General features: G+C 43.5%; 1 protein-coding gene across 1 annotated transcript in view; it reads left to right on the top strand.

Annotated features, from left to right (window-relative positions):
* TMEM241 (transmembrane protein 241) overlaps positions 1-19,697 on the top strand; it is a 91,268-nt gene extending 71,571 nt beyond the window's left edge. The window contains exons 14-15 of the mRNA XM_065889463.1: positions 17,480-17,538; positions 19,607-19,697. Coding sequence (XP_065745535.1) covers positions 17,480-17,538; positions 19,607-19,697 — 150 coding nt within the window. The remainder of the gene's footprint in view (positions 1-17,479; positions 17,539-19,606) is intronic.
* Positions 19,698-19,957: the final 260 nt, after the last annotated feature.

The following is a 19,957-nucleotide window of genomic DNA, read 5'->3' on the forward strand; positions in this document are numbered from 1 at the left end:
AACGCTTCAAGAAAAAGGCAGAATGTATAAGAAGATAGACCACAAAGTGCTATGCAAACACAGAGCATTATGTAAAGTTACTTAAATCCCGACCAAGACTTAATTTTGACCTAGCTCTGAGTCCCAGCTCGGCCACACTTTCTAGGTGTGTGCTTCATTTTCTCATCTGTAAACAAGTATAATAATAATGTCTACCTTGCTAGAGGGTTGAATAATATTTAGACAGCCCTGGAATAGTGAGTGCCGGCAGCTGGCTGGCCCTCCTTGGCGCTGTCGACCACTAGTTTAATTCTTCCTCCAGATTAACCAGTGATTCCTGAGTCTGGATTTTCCATTTGTATTTGCTAGTTCTAGGTTATGAATTGAGTTGGGAACTGCCTATCTAGGCACTGCTTAGAATTCAGGGTGCAGGAGAACCAGCTCTCTCACCGTGTTTTTAATCAGGCATTCCCTAACAAAGGAAGCAATTGATGTACCATTCACAATGTTTTTAAACCTATATAAAGAGTCATTGATTCAGAACAGTTGCTGTGCCTGTGGAAATGTGTGTTTGTTGGTCTCCATGGAGACCACCTCTGGCTGTTCTGTGATCATTGGCCTTAATTATACCCAGGGTTGCCAGGGAGCCTGCAAAGCTGTCCCCATAACAACACATCCTTGTGTAGTAAAAGGACCGAAGTCCTGAACTGTGTTTCTCATTTAGGAGTTTCTCTTAAAAGAGTTGAGAAGACTATACTGGTAAGTTTTAGCCTCCGTTTGATTCATCCTTATGAAGAACTCTTGAGTGGGTAGGAATTTCTCTTGAGTTTCGACCACCTCTCTCTCAGGCTGTTTGGCCAGGTCTTGGGAGCATGGCCTGACATCTTTCTTTTTCCAGTGACATCTTGACATTTCTCTTGACCTATTGCCAAGATATTGAATTAAGAAGGAGGCTTGGCTATGTGAGTTTACTAGATAAGATTCAACCTGTTTTAAATATAGGATGTACTTGTAAAAGTGTCCTCAACAGATGCTGTCAGGGTTTGATGTTCGGAATTTTCAAATGTCTCCCAAGACCATGGGTGAAATGCTTGCTGTTTCTGGTGGAATTTAAAAAAAAGAAATAAAAGAAGCTTAGTGTCTTTTATATTGGAATCACAGAGATTTTATGACTTCTAAATAACATAATTTTTTTCTCCACTGAATTTTTATTAGATATATTTGTAGGGAAGTTCCAGAGCTTAACGTGAAGTCACACCTTAAATTTCTGAGGGGGTGACAAGTAAACAAATCCTCCAGGTTCTGGAATCTGACTTAGATTCAATTTCTGGTGCATGCAAACATGCATGTGTGCGCGTACACACACACACACACACACACACACACTCAAGAACAGACTACAGACAAGTCCTGGAAGTATAGTTAACGATCCCCATCATGTTTCGCTTTCATTAGGTCTAGTCTATGCTGAACAGTGTTAGTTCTCCTCCGCCTTCTACTTCCTGCTCCGTTACTACTCTTCTCCTTTTTTAAATTTTTTTAATTATTTATTTTTATTTATTTTCTTTTTGGTACGCGGGCCTCTCATTGTTGTGGCCTCTCCCGCTGCGGAGCACAGGCTCCGGACGCGCAGGCTCAGCGGCCATGGCTCACGGGCCCAGCATCTCTGCGGCATGTGGGATCTTCCCGGACTGGGGCACGAACCCGTGTCCCCCGCATCGGCAGGCGGACTCTCAACCACTGTGCCACCAGGGAAGACCTCCTTTTTTTAAAAAAAAAACAGTTTTATAGAAATTTAATTGTCATATAACATTGTGTTTGTTTAAGGTACAAAACATAATGATTTGATATTTGTATATATTACAAAATGATCACCACAATATATTTAGTTAACATCTCTCAGCTCCCATAGTTACAAAAAAATATGGAATGCTTCATGAATTTGCATGTCATCCTTCTCTGTATCATTCTGGTTTTAGTGTATGTGCTGCTGAAACAAGCACAGTTACTTCTTTTTCTTTATCATCATCATCTCCATCACCATCTGTTGGGTGTGCAGAGCCTGTTGCTGTCTTTCCTCCCCTCCTGGATGGTAAAAGGCAATCACAAAAGAGAAGGCCACTCCTCTCAGTTTGCTATTTGCATTTCTTCCCATTTTCTCAGCTTCTTAAGACTCCACACTCCTTTCTGGGGAGCAGCTTCCTATTTTTTTTAATTTACTTCCTCGAGCTGTTATTCAGCACCTTGATGTGTACTAGAATGGTCCGATGAAAATAAATGATCAAACCCAATGAAGCTGTGCTGTCATGTAATTTTTATGTTGAAAGAATGAGCTTACAAAATTATGACTGTTTTCCTAATTAGATCATTTTTCTTTTTCACAGTCTAAGCGGCTAGGGCAATGAAAATAATTTTCATTGGTAAAGGAAAACCTAGAGGCAGCAGCATACTTTCCTTTATGGTCTCTAGCTGGGCAATAATAACATGTCTATGTCTTTCCATGACATCACCACTGAAGCGACAGGAACGTGAAATAGCAAGTTCAGGAGCTTCTCTGTGTTTGTTGAGCTGTATGGAAACAGTCAGCAAGAAGCTGGTTATCTGGGAATGATTCATTTATAAGCAGGGTTTTCCCAGAGGACACATGGGAGGGGAAATACAATTTTGGATTAAAGGGAAAAAAAATTCAATTCCATTTCCTATTGTCAAAATAATTCCTAAGGAAGTGAGTGATGTTAATGGACATTTTGCTATTTTGGATAAGGTTGTTGTTTTTCTTGTTTCCGATTATGAACTCCTAATTTTTTCTGGGCTATTTTTAGTGCCATTGATCATCACAATGTTCTGTACTGCAAAAATATGATAACGATTCTGGATTTCTCAACTTTTGACCTGAATGAATTTGCTTTAAAGGAAATGCCCGGAATTTCTGTAAATGTTCTGACTGCAAGGTTTATAGGAGTGCTGTCAGTATCCAAGACCATTTATAACACCTAAATTAAAGTGATTTTTTGCAACACAAAGGCCAGTTAATTGGGAAAGTTTACAAAGCCTCCGTTGGGGGGATGAATCAATGTGTCCTTGGTTCACTGTAGGATAGCCTCAAATAAATGAGTGCCAAGTGAATGCTTAAACACACTGATCTTATTTTACACATCTTGGCAGGTTTGTGCACTCATGTCAGAAACAAAGGTGCAATCCCACATGTATCTCTTGAAGTTACCTTCCACTGCCCCCAGGGATGCTCTCGTAATGTACATATTCCTTCCCTTAATTGTGCCATTAATCCAGTTTGAGTTCACCTTTCCTTATGAAGATCTTCTATCCCAATCACTAGAACTAAGTCCCCCGAGGTATGGCCGGACATGGGGTGATTAGCAAGGAGCATTTCATGGCCTGTATGTGCCCAAACCAGAGGGCAAGCTTCAGGCAGCAGCAGCTGCCCGTGTCATTAGAGGATGAGCAGGCGGAATGAGAGCTAATAAAAGGAAGCAGTTTTGGGGAAATCTGAAGAAGCAGAGTTTCATTATGGGACGGCTAAGTTTTGACACATAATAGAAAGGAATGACATGTGGATCTGAAAGACTTAGTAGATATTTACTTGGTGCCATTTTGTGAAAATAGCTCTTCTCTCCCACTGTGCCTTAGAGACATCTTGGTGGCCTGGCCCCCCGGGGCCCCCAAGTACCCCATCGGATCCCGCCCCACGCTTGTTCTCCTGTTTTATCCCCCAGAGTGGAATTTGCTTATAGATAGTCATTTGCTCACTATTTTCCTATTTAAAATGTACTCCCTTACAAAAAGTCATCCACACTTGCTTTTCCCCTCCTGACTCTGCATCGTCACTTTGAACTGACCCAGTGGTTCTTTAGGTTAAGATTTCTGATGCTTTTGTTTTTCTATAAGTAGACTGCATCTAACTGTAAGGCCAGGCAGTTAAGTACAAGCAGGTGTGCTTGTTTATGTGACTCCAGAATAGCCAGTCTGTTAGTCAAATATGTGGCAGGAAAGGTTTTTTTCAGTCAATAATGAATTGCCTGATACCATGTAAACTAGCGTTAGATTGTGTTTGTAATTTTATTTGATTGTGTCTGTGCATATCTGGGTGGTTTTGGGGGGTAGATTATGAGGGGAACAGGCTCTCTCTGTCTACATTTCCACATCTGTCTTCTTGTCATGTGACTTCTGGGGGTGCCCTGGGGGATACAAAGAGACACCTCTCCTTCAGTTATTTGGAATGAACTCCTTTTCTAACTTCTCGAATGTTCTAGCTATCTGTGAAGGACGAAACCTATAAAGTGTACTCCAGCAAAAGGGGAAATCGAGTAATTGCCAAAACCTTCTCTCCCAAAGCGTTGAGCTACCAAATCCTAACTTTTAAAATTAATTAATTAAATGTTTTGGCTGCGTTGGGTCTTCGTTGCTGTGCGCGGGCTTTCTCTAGCCGTGGCGAGCGGGGGCTACTCTTTGTTGCAGTGTGCGGGCTTCTCATTGCGGTGGCTTCTCTTGCTGCGGAGCACGGGCTCTAGGCACGTGGGCTTCAGTAGTTGTGGCTCGTGGGCTCTAGAGCACAGGCTCCGTAGTTGTGGCGCACAGGCTTAGTTGCTCCGCGGCATGTGGAATCTTCCCGGACCAGACATCAAACCCGTGCCCCCTGCATTGGCAGGCGGATTCCTAACCACGGAGCCACCAGGGAAGTCCCCCAAATCCTGACGTTTTAAGGGTGCACAGAGAGAAGTAAAAAGCTCTGAATGGTGTGGTCAAATGGCAGCAAACACCCGGCAATTTGGAATAGCAGTGCTGACACTGCTTACGGTAGGATTTCTAAGGTGGGAATGCAAGGCCTGAGGTTGTGAGGACATCTCTTACTCTCACTTGAAGGGAAAAACCAGCCCAGTTCTGAGCCCAGTGAACTGGTGCTTTTTCCCCTGAAATATCCCTGCTCTGACATCTAGGTTGAGCTACGCTGTGTGAACCACTTGGATCCAATCAAGTCCTGCCATTATCTTTTGTGAAGCCAGTCAGTTACTCTTATTTTCATGTTATCCTTGGGTGGTTGACTGTTCACTCTAAGAATTACACAATGCATGACTCCGTTTCAGTACTCATGCTTCTGTTTTTTTGCGGTACGCGGGCCTCTCACGGCTGTGGCCTCTCCCGTTGCGGAGCACAGGCTCCAGACGCGCGGGCTCAGCGGCTATGGCTCACGGGCCCAGCCGCTCCGTGGCATGTGGGATCTTCCCGGACCGGGGCACAAACCCGTGTCCCCTGCATCGGCAGACGGACTCTCAACCGCTGCGCCACCAGGGAGGCCCTAACAGGGTGAATTTTATAGTATGTGCACTCTATTTCAGTAAGACTGTTATTTTTTTTAAGTGCATAATAGGAATATCCACAGTAGTTTTACTCATGACAGCCCCAAACTGAGGAAATAGACCATACATCAATCAAGGAGAAATAAAGTTTGATCTCTCCATACAGTAGAATAGTATACTGCAGTAAAAAAGAGCCTACAGCCACATAGGTGATTCAGATGTATTGATTGGGAAGGAACCTAGGTTCCTTCTCTGTCTGGTGGTGGTTACATGGATGTTTCAAGGTGTAAACATTCAACAAGCCCTACACTTGAAATTCAAGCTCGTCGTGCATTTTACTGTATTTATGTTATAATTCAGTTTTTATTTTATTTGTTTATTTTTTTGCGGTACGCGGGCCTCTCACCGTTATGGCCCAGCCGCTCCGCGGCATGTGGGATCTTCCTGGACTGGGGCACGAACCCACGTGCTCTGAATCAGCAGGCGGACTCTCAACCACTGCGCCACCAGGGAAGCCCATAATTCAGTTTTTAAAAATCCGATGTGGGTGCTGCAGTGGTGCCATCCTCAGAAAGCACAGCTGAGCCTCCTCTCCTGCTGGTCCCTGGGAAGCCCAGGTGTTGGGTCCAGCAGACCCTCCCACCTCTGGCTTTGACCCTGTCTTTGCACTGCAGATGGTCTGGGGTTTCACTTACTGGGGAAAGAGAAGAACCCACAGAGTGGTGCCTCACTCTTCTGGGCGCCGGCCACCAGTTCTGTTGAATGTCATGGTTGGAGAGGGTTTCTAATCAATATTCAGCTCAGTGCCAATGTAAAGAAAGTGAGCTCAGGCTTCCTGGTAGCGTTGCAGAAGTATTTATTGGTCTGCTTCTGCTCCACAGGCTTTACCGTTTCTTCGGAGAAAAGCAGCCTCTGCTGAGCTGTCTCCTTGATGGAGGCGGGCGGGGCTCCTGGCTGCACCGCCAGCTCCCTGCACTCAGACTTTCTGCTTCCTGTAATGGAACCCAGGCGAGGACCGTGGTGCAGATTTCTCTATTCTCAGCTTCCTAAATTGTACACGGGGTGTACCTTGTAAATGGCATGGGAACAAGACAAGACATTTTCTTCCCTCTGGGTCACTACACTGGGCCTCACTGTGGCAGTTGACAGGTTTCCTAAATTAACTGCTCTGTGCTTTTTTGAAACATATATTTGAATGTCTGTAACGATGTTTTCAGTTTAAACTTCGGAGACAGACTGACATTAAATGGCTTCTCCCAAGCAGTCCGTTTGCCTGCATCTTAGGGACACCCCTTGTGTGACTGACCATATGGACCTTCACGGCTGTGGCTACAGCCAAACTCCTGAGCTGCTTCCTCCCCTGCTATGTGTAGTCCCCTCCTCACTGCGTCAGTAGACATCTCTGGCGTGGACTTGGGGTCATAGCCTCATCTCTGCCTCCCTGTCTTTGTTTTCCCCCTATCTTCATCTCTCTTATCTACTTCCTACAGATGTTTTAAGTCTGTAAAGATTGTCTTTTTAAGCTTCTTGAAAATTCTCACTGGAACAAGGAATAAAATTCCCCCATCCCTTTCAAAGAAAAGGTGTAAGTGAGAGAATAAAATTCAGTCCCTGAGAAATAACTTTATAGATGATTCCTTTGTCTTAGGGAGGAGGAAACTGAAATCTAGAGAGGGGAACGGCCAGCCTGAGGTTAGTCAGTGAGTTTGTGACACAGCAAGGGGACACTGGGGACTCTCAGAGTGCTGGCCCACTGCTCTCCCACGGACACGGCACAAGAACAGATTGGGATGAGCTCTTTTGAAGCCCAAGTCCAGACATGCTACACGCCCAGTCGTCCTGGATCCAGCTGCCCACGGTCTTTAAGGGAATAGGATTCCCATGGGATTTTTTTCAATACCTTGCTAGGAAAAAGCATTTTCCAGCTACTGGTTTTTTCTTTCTCTTCGGGTTTCCTTCAGCTTTAATGGTGGCCTCCACCCAACTCACACTTTGCATTTTCCGATAAAACCCAGTGGCTTAGCATCTGTGAGTTTGTTCATGCTGTTCCTTCTATGTAGAAAGCCCTTTTCACCCTTCCTCACCTGGTAATTCTTATCTGTCCTTCAAGATTAGCTCAGGCATCATCTCGATGTGGGCTTGTTCCTGCAACACTGAATATACCCATGTCTTAGCACTTATCATATGGTATTGAAATTACTTGCTTAGTAACCTCTGGAAGTAGCTAACCTAGAATGGGGTGCTGGGGGCAGGTTCTTGCCTTTCATTTTTGCCTCTCTAGTTCCTAGCGAGGGGCTCAGTGAAGGGAATTTGGCCTTAGTGTCCTTCCAGCAATAACTCAAAGCCCTTTTCCTTCTTCACTTCTAATTCAGTGAAAGCTTCTTCCTAAACAATTTGTTGTTTTTTTAGCTTTCCTTTTGTAAACTCTCCAAAAGAGCAAGGAATTATGTCTTAGCTCGGGCTGCCATAACAAAATGTCATAGATTGGGTGGCTTAAACAACAGACGTTTATTTCTCACAGTTCTGGAGGCTGGGAAGTCCAAGATTAAGGTGCCAGCAGGGTTGGTGTCCGGAGGAAGCTCTCTTCTTGGGTAGCAGGTGGTTGTCTTCAGCTATGTCTTTGCATGGCAGAGAGAGGGCACAAGCTCTCTGACCTCTTCCTGTAAGGTCACTAATCCCATCATGAGGACCCGACCCTTATGACTTCATCTAACCCTAATTACCTTCCAAAGGGCCCATCTCCAAATACCATAATATTGGAGGTTAGGGCTTCAGTATATGGATTTAGGGTGGAGGAGGGGCATACAATTCAGTCCATAGCAAAAGAGTGCACAGGTGACCCACTGACGTTTTGCAGTGAGTGCCAAGAGTTGTGTAACAAGAGCTAGAAAGGGGCTTCCCTGGTGGCGCAGTGGTTGAGAGTCCGCCTGCCGATGCAGGGGAGGAGGGGACACGGGTTCATGTCCCGGTCTGGGAAGATCCCGCATGCCACGGAGCGGCTGGGCCCGTAAGCCATGGCCGCTGAGCCTGTGCGCCCGGAGCCTGTGCTCTGCAACGGGAGAGGCCACAACAGTGAGAGGCCCACGTACCGCAAAAAAAAAAAAAAGAGCTAGAAAGTCTTCATGGTTTGTGTAAATCCCTCAAGTGGAACTGAGCTGGTAGAGTGAGTCTTGTGCAAGCTTTGTACATTTTTAAGGAGTTCTCACTCTCTGGTCATGTAAAACTGGGTGTGACTAGACCTGGAGCTGAGGTATAGCCCTCGACATCATAGGCTCACTTCTCCCAACTGATATTTCATCAGGAATTGTTGGGATTAAGGAAGAAGGCAGGTTAGAAGTAGCAAAAAGGTTTTTGCCAAATGAGCACCACATTTCCTATCTTTAAGCAGGTCTTGTATATCTTTTGGCAAATCTATTCCTTCACCTCCATTATTACTAAGTATAACAATAACGTGAATTGCAGTTGTTGTTAAATGGAGATTAAAAAATCCTCATGACCTTGGAGTAAGTATAATTATGGTGCTTTTATTTAAAGCTCCTTTGAGTTAAATTCATTTCATTTCTAAAAATAGACTGCAGAGATTAGATCTATTCTTTGAGAGGATCAAAATAACTTCGAATATAAAAACACCTTAGCTGCATGCTCCTCCTTTCCAGAAGCACAGAGTACTGCTTAGCTGGGAGACTGATAGAACTTTTTAATCAACAAGGCAAAGTTTGAAAAATAACTTTGGCAGAAATCCATCATTCTAAAAGTAAGTCTGTCAGTAAGTGAGTACATTTACTGAATAACATGAGACTGAAAAAGTTGAGAAAAAGTACTAGAATGAAGAATCTATTAATACTATACCAGGCTGTCACTGAATTGAATTTGAAGGAAAATTAGAGTAGCCTCAAATTCTCCATTTGTCTTTGACGATTGGATGTTCTGAGTCTGTCTACATTATTTTGCTCTTTATAGTTCTTGGCAAAGGAGCAATACTTGGCAAATTATAGCCCCTTTATTCAAAGAAATTCTAGTATATTATAGAAAATAAAACAAACAAAAACAAAACAAAACACCCAACCAAATCAGGTATTTTAGGATGAGCTGAAGTGGAATGCCCAGAGAGATAGGTGAAAGGAAGAAGCCCCCCCAAAGGTACCAGGGAACACCGCTTCAGCAGACATGATTTAATATGGCCTCTTGAGAAATGTGAGTACTAAAGAGAAAAGTCTGACACCCAACCCTTTCTGAGGGAGAGCCAACACTTTCTGCACTGCTGATCCAGGAAGATTGCAAGTCCAAGATAAAAGGTCCAAAGGTCACAGATTTCTGAAGCTGGAACCAAGGGATCAGTGTCAGATGGCATAAAAGACACATGGGTCTCTTCAGCCTACAGCATGTGTTAAAAGGTTCAGAGTTCTGGTACTTGAACTCTTCTACCCACTTCTCCCTTCTTGGTATATGGACTAAGAGAACACATGGACAAAGAATAGTAGGCAAGTGGGAAACAAAGTTGACTTGAAAAACTCAACCTTAGTTTAGAGACTTAAGGCTTTCTGCTCCCTATAGGAGGCATGGCTTCCTCTCCATCCTCCACTCCCACCCTGCAACAGGTGAAGACAGGGTAAAGAAAATTTTATTGCATGGATTCAAGAGAAGAAATAAATCATGTGGAGTCTGGATTCTTGCCTTTAAAACACTGGAATCCCACTAACTAGTGTAATGAGCCTCATTAAGTGTACAATCAGATGAATAATTCTTCCCATTAGAGTGAACTTGGAAGAGATTGAAAGGATGGAAAGCAGAAGAGTTTCCTCCTCCCAGGCAGAGAGAATCGTGAGGAAAGGAAACGGTATGTTCCTCTCATCTCCAGTCTGTCTTATTAATCATCATCAGTTGCATCATATCTGAATCTCTGTGTCTGAAGAGAAAGAGACTGTGCCCTTAAGAAAGTCCTGTTGCCCTCGGCTGATAGATACAAGATCCTAGGCTATGATGAAAATACAAAGCTAATTTACATTGTAATGATGAGTTAATAAGATTGTCGCTGATCAGGAAGATGTTCAGAACAAATCAAATAAAGCCTCCCCACCTTGCGTCACCATGATGACATCCAAGGTGGCTCTAGGGAAATAGTTTTCAGCCAAATCTGGTTTGAAAACCAGTGTCTTACCATCTCTCTCTGTCTTAGTTTTCTCATCTGTATAGTAAACGGAAATCCTCTACTTCAGAGTAGACTGTTGTACATTGTGACAGGCCAACATTCAGTTGAAACAACTAGGGGAAAAACAAGTAAATTGCAAAAATCATATTTTTAAAGAAATCAGAGATCTGTGAAAGCAATGAGAACTAAATTAAATAAATTTCCAAAGAAGGAAGAACCTTCCTAGGTATATGAGTGACACAGGCTATTTTCTTCATGGGGTTGGGGGGAGGTGAAGGATATTTGCTGATTCTGGGTGTGGCCTAAGGATCTGACTTTGTCCAAGAAAAGGAAATATTCTGTGGGAAAGAGAAACTAGCAGAGCTTTTGGCAGTCATGTGGAACTGGCTTGATGGATTGGAAACTAGAGGAGCCCCAAAGGCAAGTCCAGTATTCCCAGGAGACATTTGCTGAACTCTGGAGCAGTTCTGGAGGCTGCTGGTTGTCCCAGAAAGGCAAAGCAAAAGCTCATAATCTTGGGGGTACTTAGGAGACAAAATCTTGCTAAAAAGAGGAGCCTGAAGCAAATATACAATGACTCTTCCCCTGAAGACTGTTGCCAGATTTTGAATCTACATGGGATGGGAAGCTAAAAAGCTAAGGTCAAAATTTCTGAAAGGCAGAACTTATAGGAATGAGAAGTTAGAGATCTACCAGGCTCTTACACACAAGTCTGGAAGGGCCATACCTGAAGAACTAGATAAAGTAGAGGTGGACTAAGCCTTACTAGAGCTATAGCCCATCTCTGATTCACTCAATTCCTGATTATAGTTCTTTTACATGCAGTGTTCAACATAACGAAGTTGTAGACATGTTAAGAGGCGGGAAAACATGACTGATAATTAAGTGGAAAAAATAATGAGAGCATAACCACAAATGATCTGGGTGTTGGAGCTAGTGATAACTTAAAAGTGACTATGAATAATATGTTAAAGAAAATAGTGGAAAAAATGAATTAAATGATGGGAGAAATTCAATGCAAAATTGGAATCTGTAAAAAAAAATCAAAGAGTTATTATTGAATGGAAAAAAATATGTGTGAAATTAATAACTTAGTGGATGGGTCTAAGAGCAGACTGGACACAGTGTTACAGGATTAGTGAAGCATAGAGAGGAAAAAAGAGTGGAAAGAATAGAACAAAGTATAAGAGACATGGAGGAGATTGTCAAAATGTCTAATATATATGTACTTGGAATTCTAGAAGGTAAGGAGAGAAGCAGTGTATGAAGGAATAATGGCTGAGAATTTTCTAACACTGCTGAAAGACATCAACCCACAGCTTCAAGAATCTCACCAAACCCCAAACTAAAAATACAAAGAAAAATAAGTATGCTTAGGCATATCCTAGTTAAAATGTTGAAAACCAAAGATAGAGAAAATCTTAAAAGTCAACCAGAGGAAAAAGACATTACCTTAAATTTTAAAAGTAACTGACATTTCAACTGAAACTATGAATACCAACAGACAATGGAATGACATCTTTAAAGTGCTGAAATTTAGGGGATAGATTAGATAATCTCAACACTCCATTCCTCTATTCCTACCTTAAAGAACTAGTCACCAGCCTCTTCAAAATTACTATGAATATGTTTGGAGAATTACTACTTGAGGTTTTCCAGACTTTTTCATTAAATATACATGCTTATTTCATCTCCTAATTCTCAGATTTCTGTTGTCTTGTATTCATATCACATAGCATGATATTGGCTTCTAAAATTCACATTGGAAACTCATTATAAATCAAGTAAAGTAGTACTTAATTTGGATAGACAGATCATGTTCTAAAGTAGAATATAAATGTTTGAAGGTAGAATGAATGAATGGCTTTATAAAAAGGAAACTGTGATATAATGGTATGATTCATGTATAGTGAATCATTAGTTAAGGTGTTGGTTGGAATAGTGATTTAGAATTCCTTGCTACTCAAAATGTGGCTTTGACACCAAAAGCACAAGCAACAAAAGAAAAAAATAGATAAATTGGACTTCATCAAAATTATAAACTTTTGAGCTGCAAAGGACACCATCAAGAAAATGAAAAGACAACTCACAGACAAATCATATATCTGATAAGGGAGTTGTATCTAGAACATATAAAGAACTCTTAAAGCTCAATAGTAAAAAGATAACACAGTTTAAAAATGGGCAAAGAATCTGAAGAGACAGTACTACAAAGTAGATAAATAAATGGCCAGTAGGCCCATGAAAAGATGTTCAGCATCACTTGCCATTAGGGACATGCAAATCAAAACAACAGTGAGATACCACCTCACTCCCACGAGGATGGCTATAATAAAAAAGACAAATAAGGACAAGGATGTGAAGACATTGAAACCCTCATGCACTGTGGTGGTAATGTAAAGTGGTGTAATAAATGAGTCCTGTGGTGAAGATGCTGATGATGGTGGTAATGATGGTTATTTACCAGGTTCTGGCTTATTCATCAATGTTATAAAGTGGTTCTGTGGATTTTGGCAGTTTTGTAGATACTTTTACTGAAATTAAGAACACATCACTAGGGACTTCCCTGGTGGCGCGGTGGTTAAGAATCTGCCTGCCAATGCAGGGGACGCGGGTTCGAGCCCTGGTCCAGGAAGATCCCACATGCCACGGAGCAACTAAGCCTGTGCGCCACTACTGAACCTGCGCTCTAGAGCCCACGAGCCACAACTACTGAAGCCCGCACACCTAGAGCCTGTGCTCCACAACGAGAGAAGCCACTGCAATGAGAAGCCCGCACACCACCATGAAGAGTAGCCCCGGCTCGCAGCAACTGGAGAAAGCCCGCATGCAGCAATGAAGACCCAACACAGCCAAAAATAAATAAATAAATAAATTTTTTTTAAAAAAGGGGGGCTTCCCTGGTGGCGTAGTGGTTGAGAGTCTGCCTGCTGATGCAGGGGACACGGGTTTGTGCCCCGGTCCGGGAGGATCCCACATGCCACGGAGCGGCTGGGCCTGTGAGCCATGGCCGCTGAGCCTGTGCGTCCGGAGCCTGTTTTCCACAACGGGAGAGGCCACAACAGTGAGAGGCCCCATATGAGAATTCCTAGGGAATTTTTTTTTAAATGCTGATACCTGGACCTTATTATAAGATATTCCAATTTCATTGATATGGGACAGGACTTTAGTTGTTTTTGTTTTCTAACTTCTCAGGAGATTCTCTTGTGCAGCTAGGGTTGAGAGCTACTGAGTCAAGTTGACATCTCCAGGGTTAAGTAGAGCTACCATTGAGGGTTAACTTGGAAGTGGAAAAGGAGGATTGGCACAGGAACCAGGAGACCTGGGTTTGAGTCTGCACTCTTCCCTTTTTGTGACTCTGTGCTTTGAGCAAGATATTTGACCTCAAGGAGCTTCAGTTTCTTCATCTGTAAAATGGGACAAAGCACCCTCCCCTCCTGTGGAGGGTTGTTGCGAGGAGCGGATGAATTCATACATGACACTGCTGAGCCTGACACCTGGGACATTTTTTGCCCTATTTATTTATTTTTTTATTTTTTGCGGTACACGGGCCTCTCACTGTTGTGTCCTCTCCCATTGCGGAGCACAGGCTCCGGACGCGCAGGCCCAGCGGCCATGGCTCATGGGCCCAGCCGCTCTGTGGCATGTGGGATCCTCCCGGACCGGGGCACAAACCCGTGTCCCCTGCATTGGCAGGTGGACTCTCAACCACTGCGCCACCAGGGAAGCCCTGCCCTCTTTATTTTTTTAAAAAATTTTTGGTCATGCCGTGAGGCATGCAGGATCTTAGTTTCCCGGTCAGGGATTGAACCCATGCCCCCTGCCTTGGGAGCATGGAGTCTTAACCACTGGACTGCCAGGGAAGTCCCTGACCTCTTTAAATTTTGGTTACTTTCTTCCCTTACCTTCCATGAACTAGATATTTATGTCACTTTTTTTTTCTAATTTTGTTCTATTATTGCTTTTTCCGTAAAATGTAGGAGTTTGTTAAAAGTCATCCGAGGTTTCTCTAGGTTTAGAATTTATCCTTTCTTCACGTGACCTTGATCTCTTTATGTTCCTCAGCTATATTTTCAGTCCCAGTGTACTTATGGTAAATGTCATTTTTTGATACCTGAAAAAGTAATGGCTCATTGTATATTTTAATGAGGTGATACCAAATGCTGTTAATAGCTCTGCCTGGAGTTTAGCATGATTTGTCTGTCATTAACTGATCCTGGAATAAATCATGGGATTGATATTGAATAAATTAATTCAATATTTTAAAAACACCAAACAGGGGCTTCCCTGGTGGTGCAGTGGTTAAGAATCTGCCTGCCAATGCAGGGGACGCGGGTTCGAGCCTTGGTCTGGGAAGATCCCACATCCCATGGAGCAACTAAGCCCGTGTGCCACAACTACTGAGCCTGCGTTCTAGAGCTCATGAGCCACAACTACTGAGCCTGCATGGCACAACTACTGAAGCCCACGTGCCTAGAGCCCATGCTCCGCAACAAGACAAGCCACCACAACACAATGAGAAGCCTGTGCACTGCAATGAAGATCCAACGCAGCCCCTCAAAATAAATAAATAAATAAAACACCAAACGGAGTTCTCAGCCTTAGCTGTGGTTTCTGTCTAGTGGATTTGGCATAGTTTCTTTGGTCCTAGGCGAGAAAGACAGCCTGTTCTGAGATTATACATTTTTATTAGATTTACTCTTTAACCTAAAAGAAAGGCTGGATTGGTTACATTCATATGTGAATCTGAAACACAGATGGACTCCAGGACAGTCTGACCTGTGCCTCTACAGCCTGTGAGAAAGCTAGAGTTTACCTTTTCCTGGAGATGTGGGAGTACCATCTGGCCAGAGCTGGAGTTGGATGGTGTGGAGCAGAACGCCTCACATTTTAATGTGCATGCATATCACCAGGGGTCTGTTCCACTGTAGATGCTACTCAGTCGGTCTGGGGTGGGGCCTGAGAGCCTGCATTTCCTGCAAGCTCCCAGATGGTTTCGATGGCAAGGGTATAGAAGACAGCCGTTCTTCTGTCTGCCCAGCACTTTCCCTACCTTCCTCCAGGGAAACCTTCCTTCCTCCATTCCAACCACGAAGTTCAAGGGTGAACTTCCATGTTCTTACATTACTCTGTTTCCCAGGCCACAGTTAATTGATTCAGGGACCAATCAGAATCTTCCCTGGCATTTTGGGACTTGGAACCAGAGAGCCAGTCTCAGCTCTTCTCTGTGGAGCCCCATGGAGGTAATTGGTCCAAGAAGCACAGACAAGGGACAGAGAGATTGCCCCCAGTTCTCAGGTCTGGGTTCCAATGTCCCTAATATATGAAAAGTGACCTTTGGGGTTATGTTACCAGCTCTGACGATACAGTGCATTTGTGTAAACTGTTTCAGGCACTTACCGTATGCAAGTCTCTGTTGCTGGGCCCCGAACATACAAAGCTGAATAGCTCACCTCCAGTGTGGGGAGACCACCATTTCAGTAGAATTTGATGTGTGCAATGGTAAGGGGTTACGGAAGCCCCTAGAAGAAGCTTCTGATCCACTCAGGAAAAGTTTTAGAAATGGATTTTCAAAAGGTGAATAGGGATTGTTTGAGGAGGCCTGTGAAATTATTCCAGGTAGAGAAAACTTGCTGAGCAAAGGCAAGATGATGGGATGAAACAGGGTTTGAAAACCTATAACCAGTTTACATGGGAGGTGCATGGCTGAAACCGGGGCAGTTACGGTGAAGGGCCTTGTATACACGCTGCCATTGGCCACTTTTCCTTATGTCCTATGTACTTCAACAACAACAACAGCAACATCAAAACAATAACAAACAGCAAAGCTAAATCTCTGCTTCTCTTCCAAATACACGACTCTCTGGCAGGTTCCCATCAACAACTGTTCCTCTTTATTTTCCCTTAAACAAACAGGAAATTTGTCTCAGGATCGAAATGAATGTTTAAAAAACAAACCTGATCTGCTTTAAATACTAAAATCTGTTTAAATAACACAGAGGTTGTGACATCCATTGACAAATCCAGGAAGTTCAAAGCCCCGCCGTTGACACAATGTATTGAGTTCTGCTGTTGTTGGCAGCCCGAACTGTGGCAGGTCCTGGAGTTTGTCATTCAGGTCCTCATGTGCGCAAGGCAGACATTCCTCAGACCACAGGGCTCTTTCTTCTTTGGGGAAACATTTGTATTTCTTTTTTTTTTTTTTTTTTTTTAAGATTTGTATTTTTTTAAATGCTTTTTGAAAGCAAGAACAACAATTGACAGTGATGGCTGCTACTTCCATCTCCTGAATGGCAAGCCCCAAGAGTAACTTGGAGTCTTTCTTCTGGGCAGATTTTAGCTGTTTTAAAGGTTAGAAAAAGAAGTTTATGCTTTTACTGACATTCATCAACCTAAATTGAAAGCCTGTACCCATTAAACACTAATTTCCCACCCCTCCCGGTCCCTGGTAACACCCATTCTACCTTCTATCTCTATGAGTTTGGCTGTTCTAAGTGCTTCACATAAGTGGAATCATACAGTATTTGTCCATCTGCGTCCGGCTTATTTCACTGAGCATAATGTCGTCGAGCTTCACCCGTGTTATAGCATATGTCAGAATTTCTTTCCTGTTTAAGGTTGAATAATATTCCATTGTGTGTGTGTGTGTGTGTGTGTGTGTATATAGAGAGAGAGATATCTATCTATATAAATATATCTATATATATCACGTTTTGTTTACTCGTTCATCCATTGATGGGAACTTGGGTTGCTTCCAAGTTTTAGCTATTGTGAATAATGCTGCTCTGAACATGGGCTTGCAGATATCCGAGTCCCTGCTTTTAGTGGACTCTTATTTTCAAAAAAGCTGCATGGAGCTCATGTGGGGCCTTTCTGGCTGTGAGAGAAGGCTGACCTGGGAGTCAGGGCCTTGACTCCACTGCTCCCTGCCGTGAAGTCGCCGGGGCCTGGAGCAAGTCACACACCATCTCTGGGTCACCGTTTCCCCACCTCTGAGCTTAGGGAGTCGGTTGTACCTCCCGAATTCTGCCCCCAGGTGCCCTTGCATGGGACATTCTGTACCCAGACTTGCACAGTCAGCGGTGAAGGTGAAAGGTCTGTTCACCTGGCTTCCGTTTGTTCCTCGGTGGAGTTAGAAGTGGAGTGGACTCTTAGCACGAGCAGATTTGTCATTCACACACTTCCCACTGTTTTTGAGCAGCCCTGATGGCCCGTGGCAGGTGGAAATCTGTTGATTTGCTGGGGCATGACCTTGAAGCTCATACAGGCTGAGAGGGATGTGTGGGTGCAAGTCACTTAGTGGGTGAGTCGGGCTGGACACCTGCCCAGGGTCCACCCCTCAGTGAGGTGTTGTCAGCTGCTACTCATCCCTTCTTACACTGTGACTTTTGTGAAGTGGTAGAACTTTGGTGACTCTGTGTGTGTGTGTGTGTGTGAGAGAGAGAGAGAGAGAGACACATACACACACACACACACACACACACACACACACACACACACGGGGCGGGGGGGAAGAGGGTGATGGGAAATGCTTCTAAAAGATCTGACCGCTGGGGCTGGTGATGGAGGTAAAAGAAAGCAGAGAAGCCTAAGGAACCGAGGGTCCTTCTGGAAATTGATTAAAAAGTGAGCCATCTGCCTCCCCAGTAGCTCTACAGAATAAACAAGTTCACTATAAATTCCCTACAGAAAGAAGACAAACCTCCTTGTGAAATTTCACTGAGTGTCTCAGCCAGCAGAAGATTTGCTCATTGAGAGAGAAAAATTTAGAGAAGTTTGAAAGAGGGGCCCAGGAGAAAGGCAGGAGACCATGCAGACGTTTCCAGGAAGCAGCAGATGGAAAGGCACCAGTCTGGCTATAAACCAACCTTATTTTCAAGTAAGGGCTGGTTTGAAAATTCTCAGAGGTATTTTTCTTGGCAAAAGGTGCAGTTAATAGGAACAAGCAGGCCAGCTGTCTATCTCATGGAAGACGAGGTTCCTCCTAAGCTGAAGAAACTCGTAGAGGAACAGAGCCACAAGCCCTCAGCTGTGACTGTTGCAGGGCATGTGGGAGGTGATGGTTCCACAGAGGAGACTAAAGTCATATGAAAAAAGCCATCAGAGAGGACAATTAGAGGAGGCCATGTACGTATATGTATATCAAATCATGTTGTGCAATTAGATATATACACTTACATTTGTCAACTATTCCTCAGTGAAGTTGGAAAAAAAGAAAAAAGCCGGTAAAAAGGGCAAAGGAGATGAAGACGATGGTGAAGAGTTAAGAAAGGCTTCAGAAACGTCGTGAGTTGTTCCGTTAACACCAGGCTGCCGTCGCTAACCTCCGTCAGCAGAATGGAGGCCTTTTCAGCAATTCCAAGAAATAAATCTCTGTTGGCACCACCCCAGGAAATGTCCAAGAAGTTGCAAAAAGTAAAGAGGGATTAATGAGATTAACTTTGGTTAAGACTAAGGAAGGAAAGGGAAAAAAAAAGTAAGCGAAAATGACAATAAAAGTAAGAACAAAAGGGAAGGTGATAGGGACTTCCCTAGAAGCTCCAGGTCCAGAGGCAGTCAGGTCAGAGTAGAGACCACAGTAAAGATCATCTTTATCCTTTATAGGAAAAGAAGCAGGGAAGCTGATGAATTAATTCATGTGGTTTGTATAACCATGTTTCCAAAACCAGATAATTGCATTGCAAAATAATAAAATTTTAGGCCCACTTCATTTATGACCATAGATACAAAAGTCCTAAATATAAAATGCCAAATAAGAAGAGGGCAGGATGGGGGAAGAAGAGCTGCTCTTTGAGATAAAAGCTCTTTAAGATAAAAGCCACCACTCCGTTTTCACTTTGAGAAATCTGTTTCCTCTTGTCCTTTGCTTTCTACTTTGCAACTGTCTCTCTGACCTTGTTGGCACTTCTTTTTTGTTCCTGAAGACACCACAGGTCTTTTTCGTTATCAAGGTTTTTGCTGCAAATTAAGCAAGGAAAGCAAACAGAAAGTGACCTGAAATGAATAAACTACCACAAAGGTTCTAAGAGCTCACAGAGTTTGTGTACTTGAATGTTCCTGGTTTATGTTTCCAGACTTCTTTTTGAGATGGTAAATGAATGAAGATGAGACCCATTAAACACACTCCCTCCTTCTGACCATCTGCTTGTTGCCTTGTTCCCAGCTTGGGACCTGAAGAGGCCTCCAAGACCGGACATGACGTCCCCTTGAGTGACATGGCAGTTGACATCTCCGAGGGCATCCAGCCTGCGTGACCCATCCCAATACGGCTTGCTTCTTACTTCTTCTCATTGCAAGGAAGCAAGTCCTTAGGGTGACTCATGGAAGCCCTTTTGTATTCCAGAATGCAGAATTCTGGGAAAAAACATCTTTCCTGAGCAGACATTCCAAAGTTGGGTCTTTGATTCTCAAAACTTTTTGTGCCGATGTTTAGAGGCACCGCTGGAGGCTGAGTCCTGTTACTGCCATTCCTAAGAGACTTTTATGTAATTTCTAGCTCTGAGAGATGTGGACT

Source organism: Phocoena phocoena, chromosome 13 (assembly GCF_963924675.1).
Source record: "Phocoena phocoena chromosome 13, mPhoPho1.1, whole genome shotgun sequence".
Taxonomy (NCBI): domain Eukaryota; kingdom Metazoa; phylum Chordata; class Mammalia; order Artiodactyla; family Phocoenidae; genus Phocoena; species Phocoena phocoena.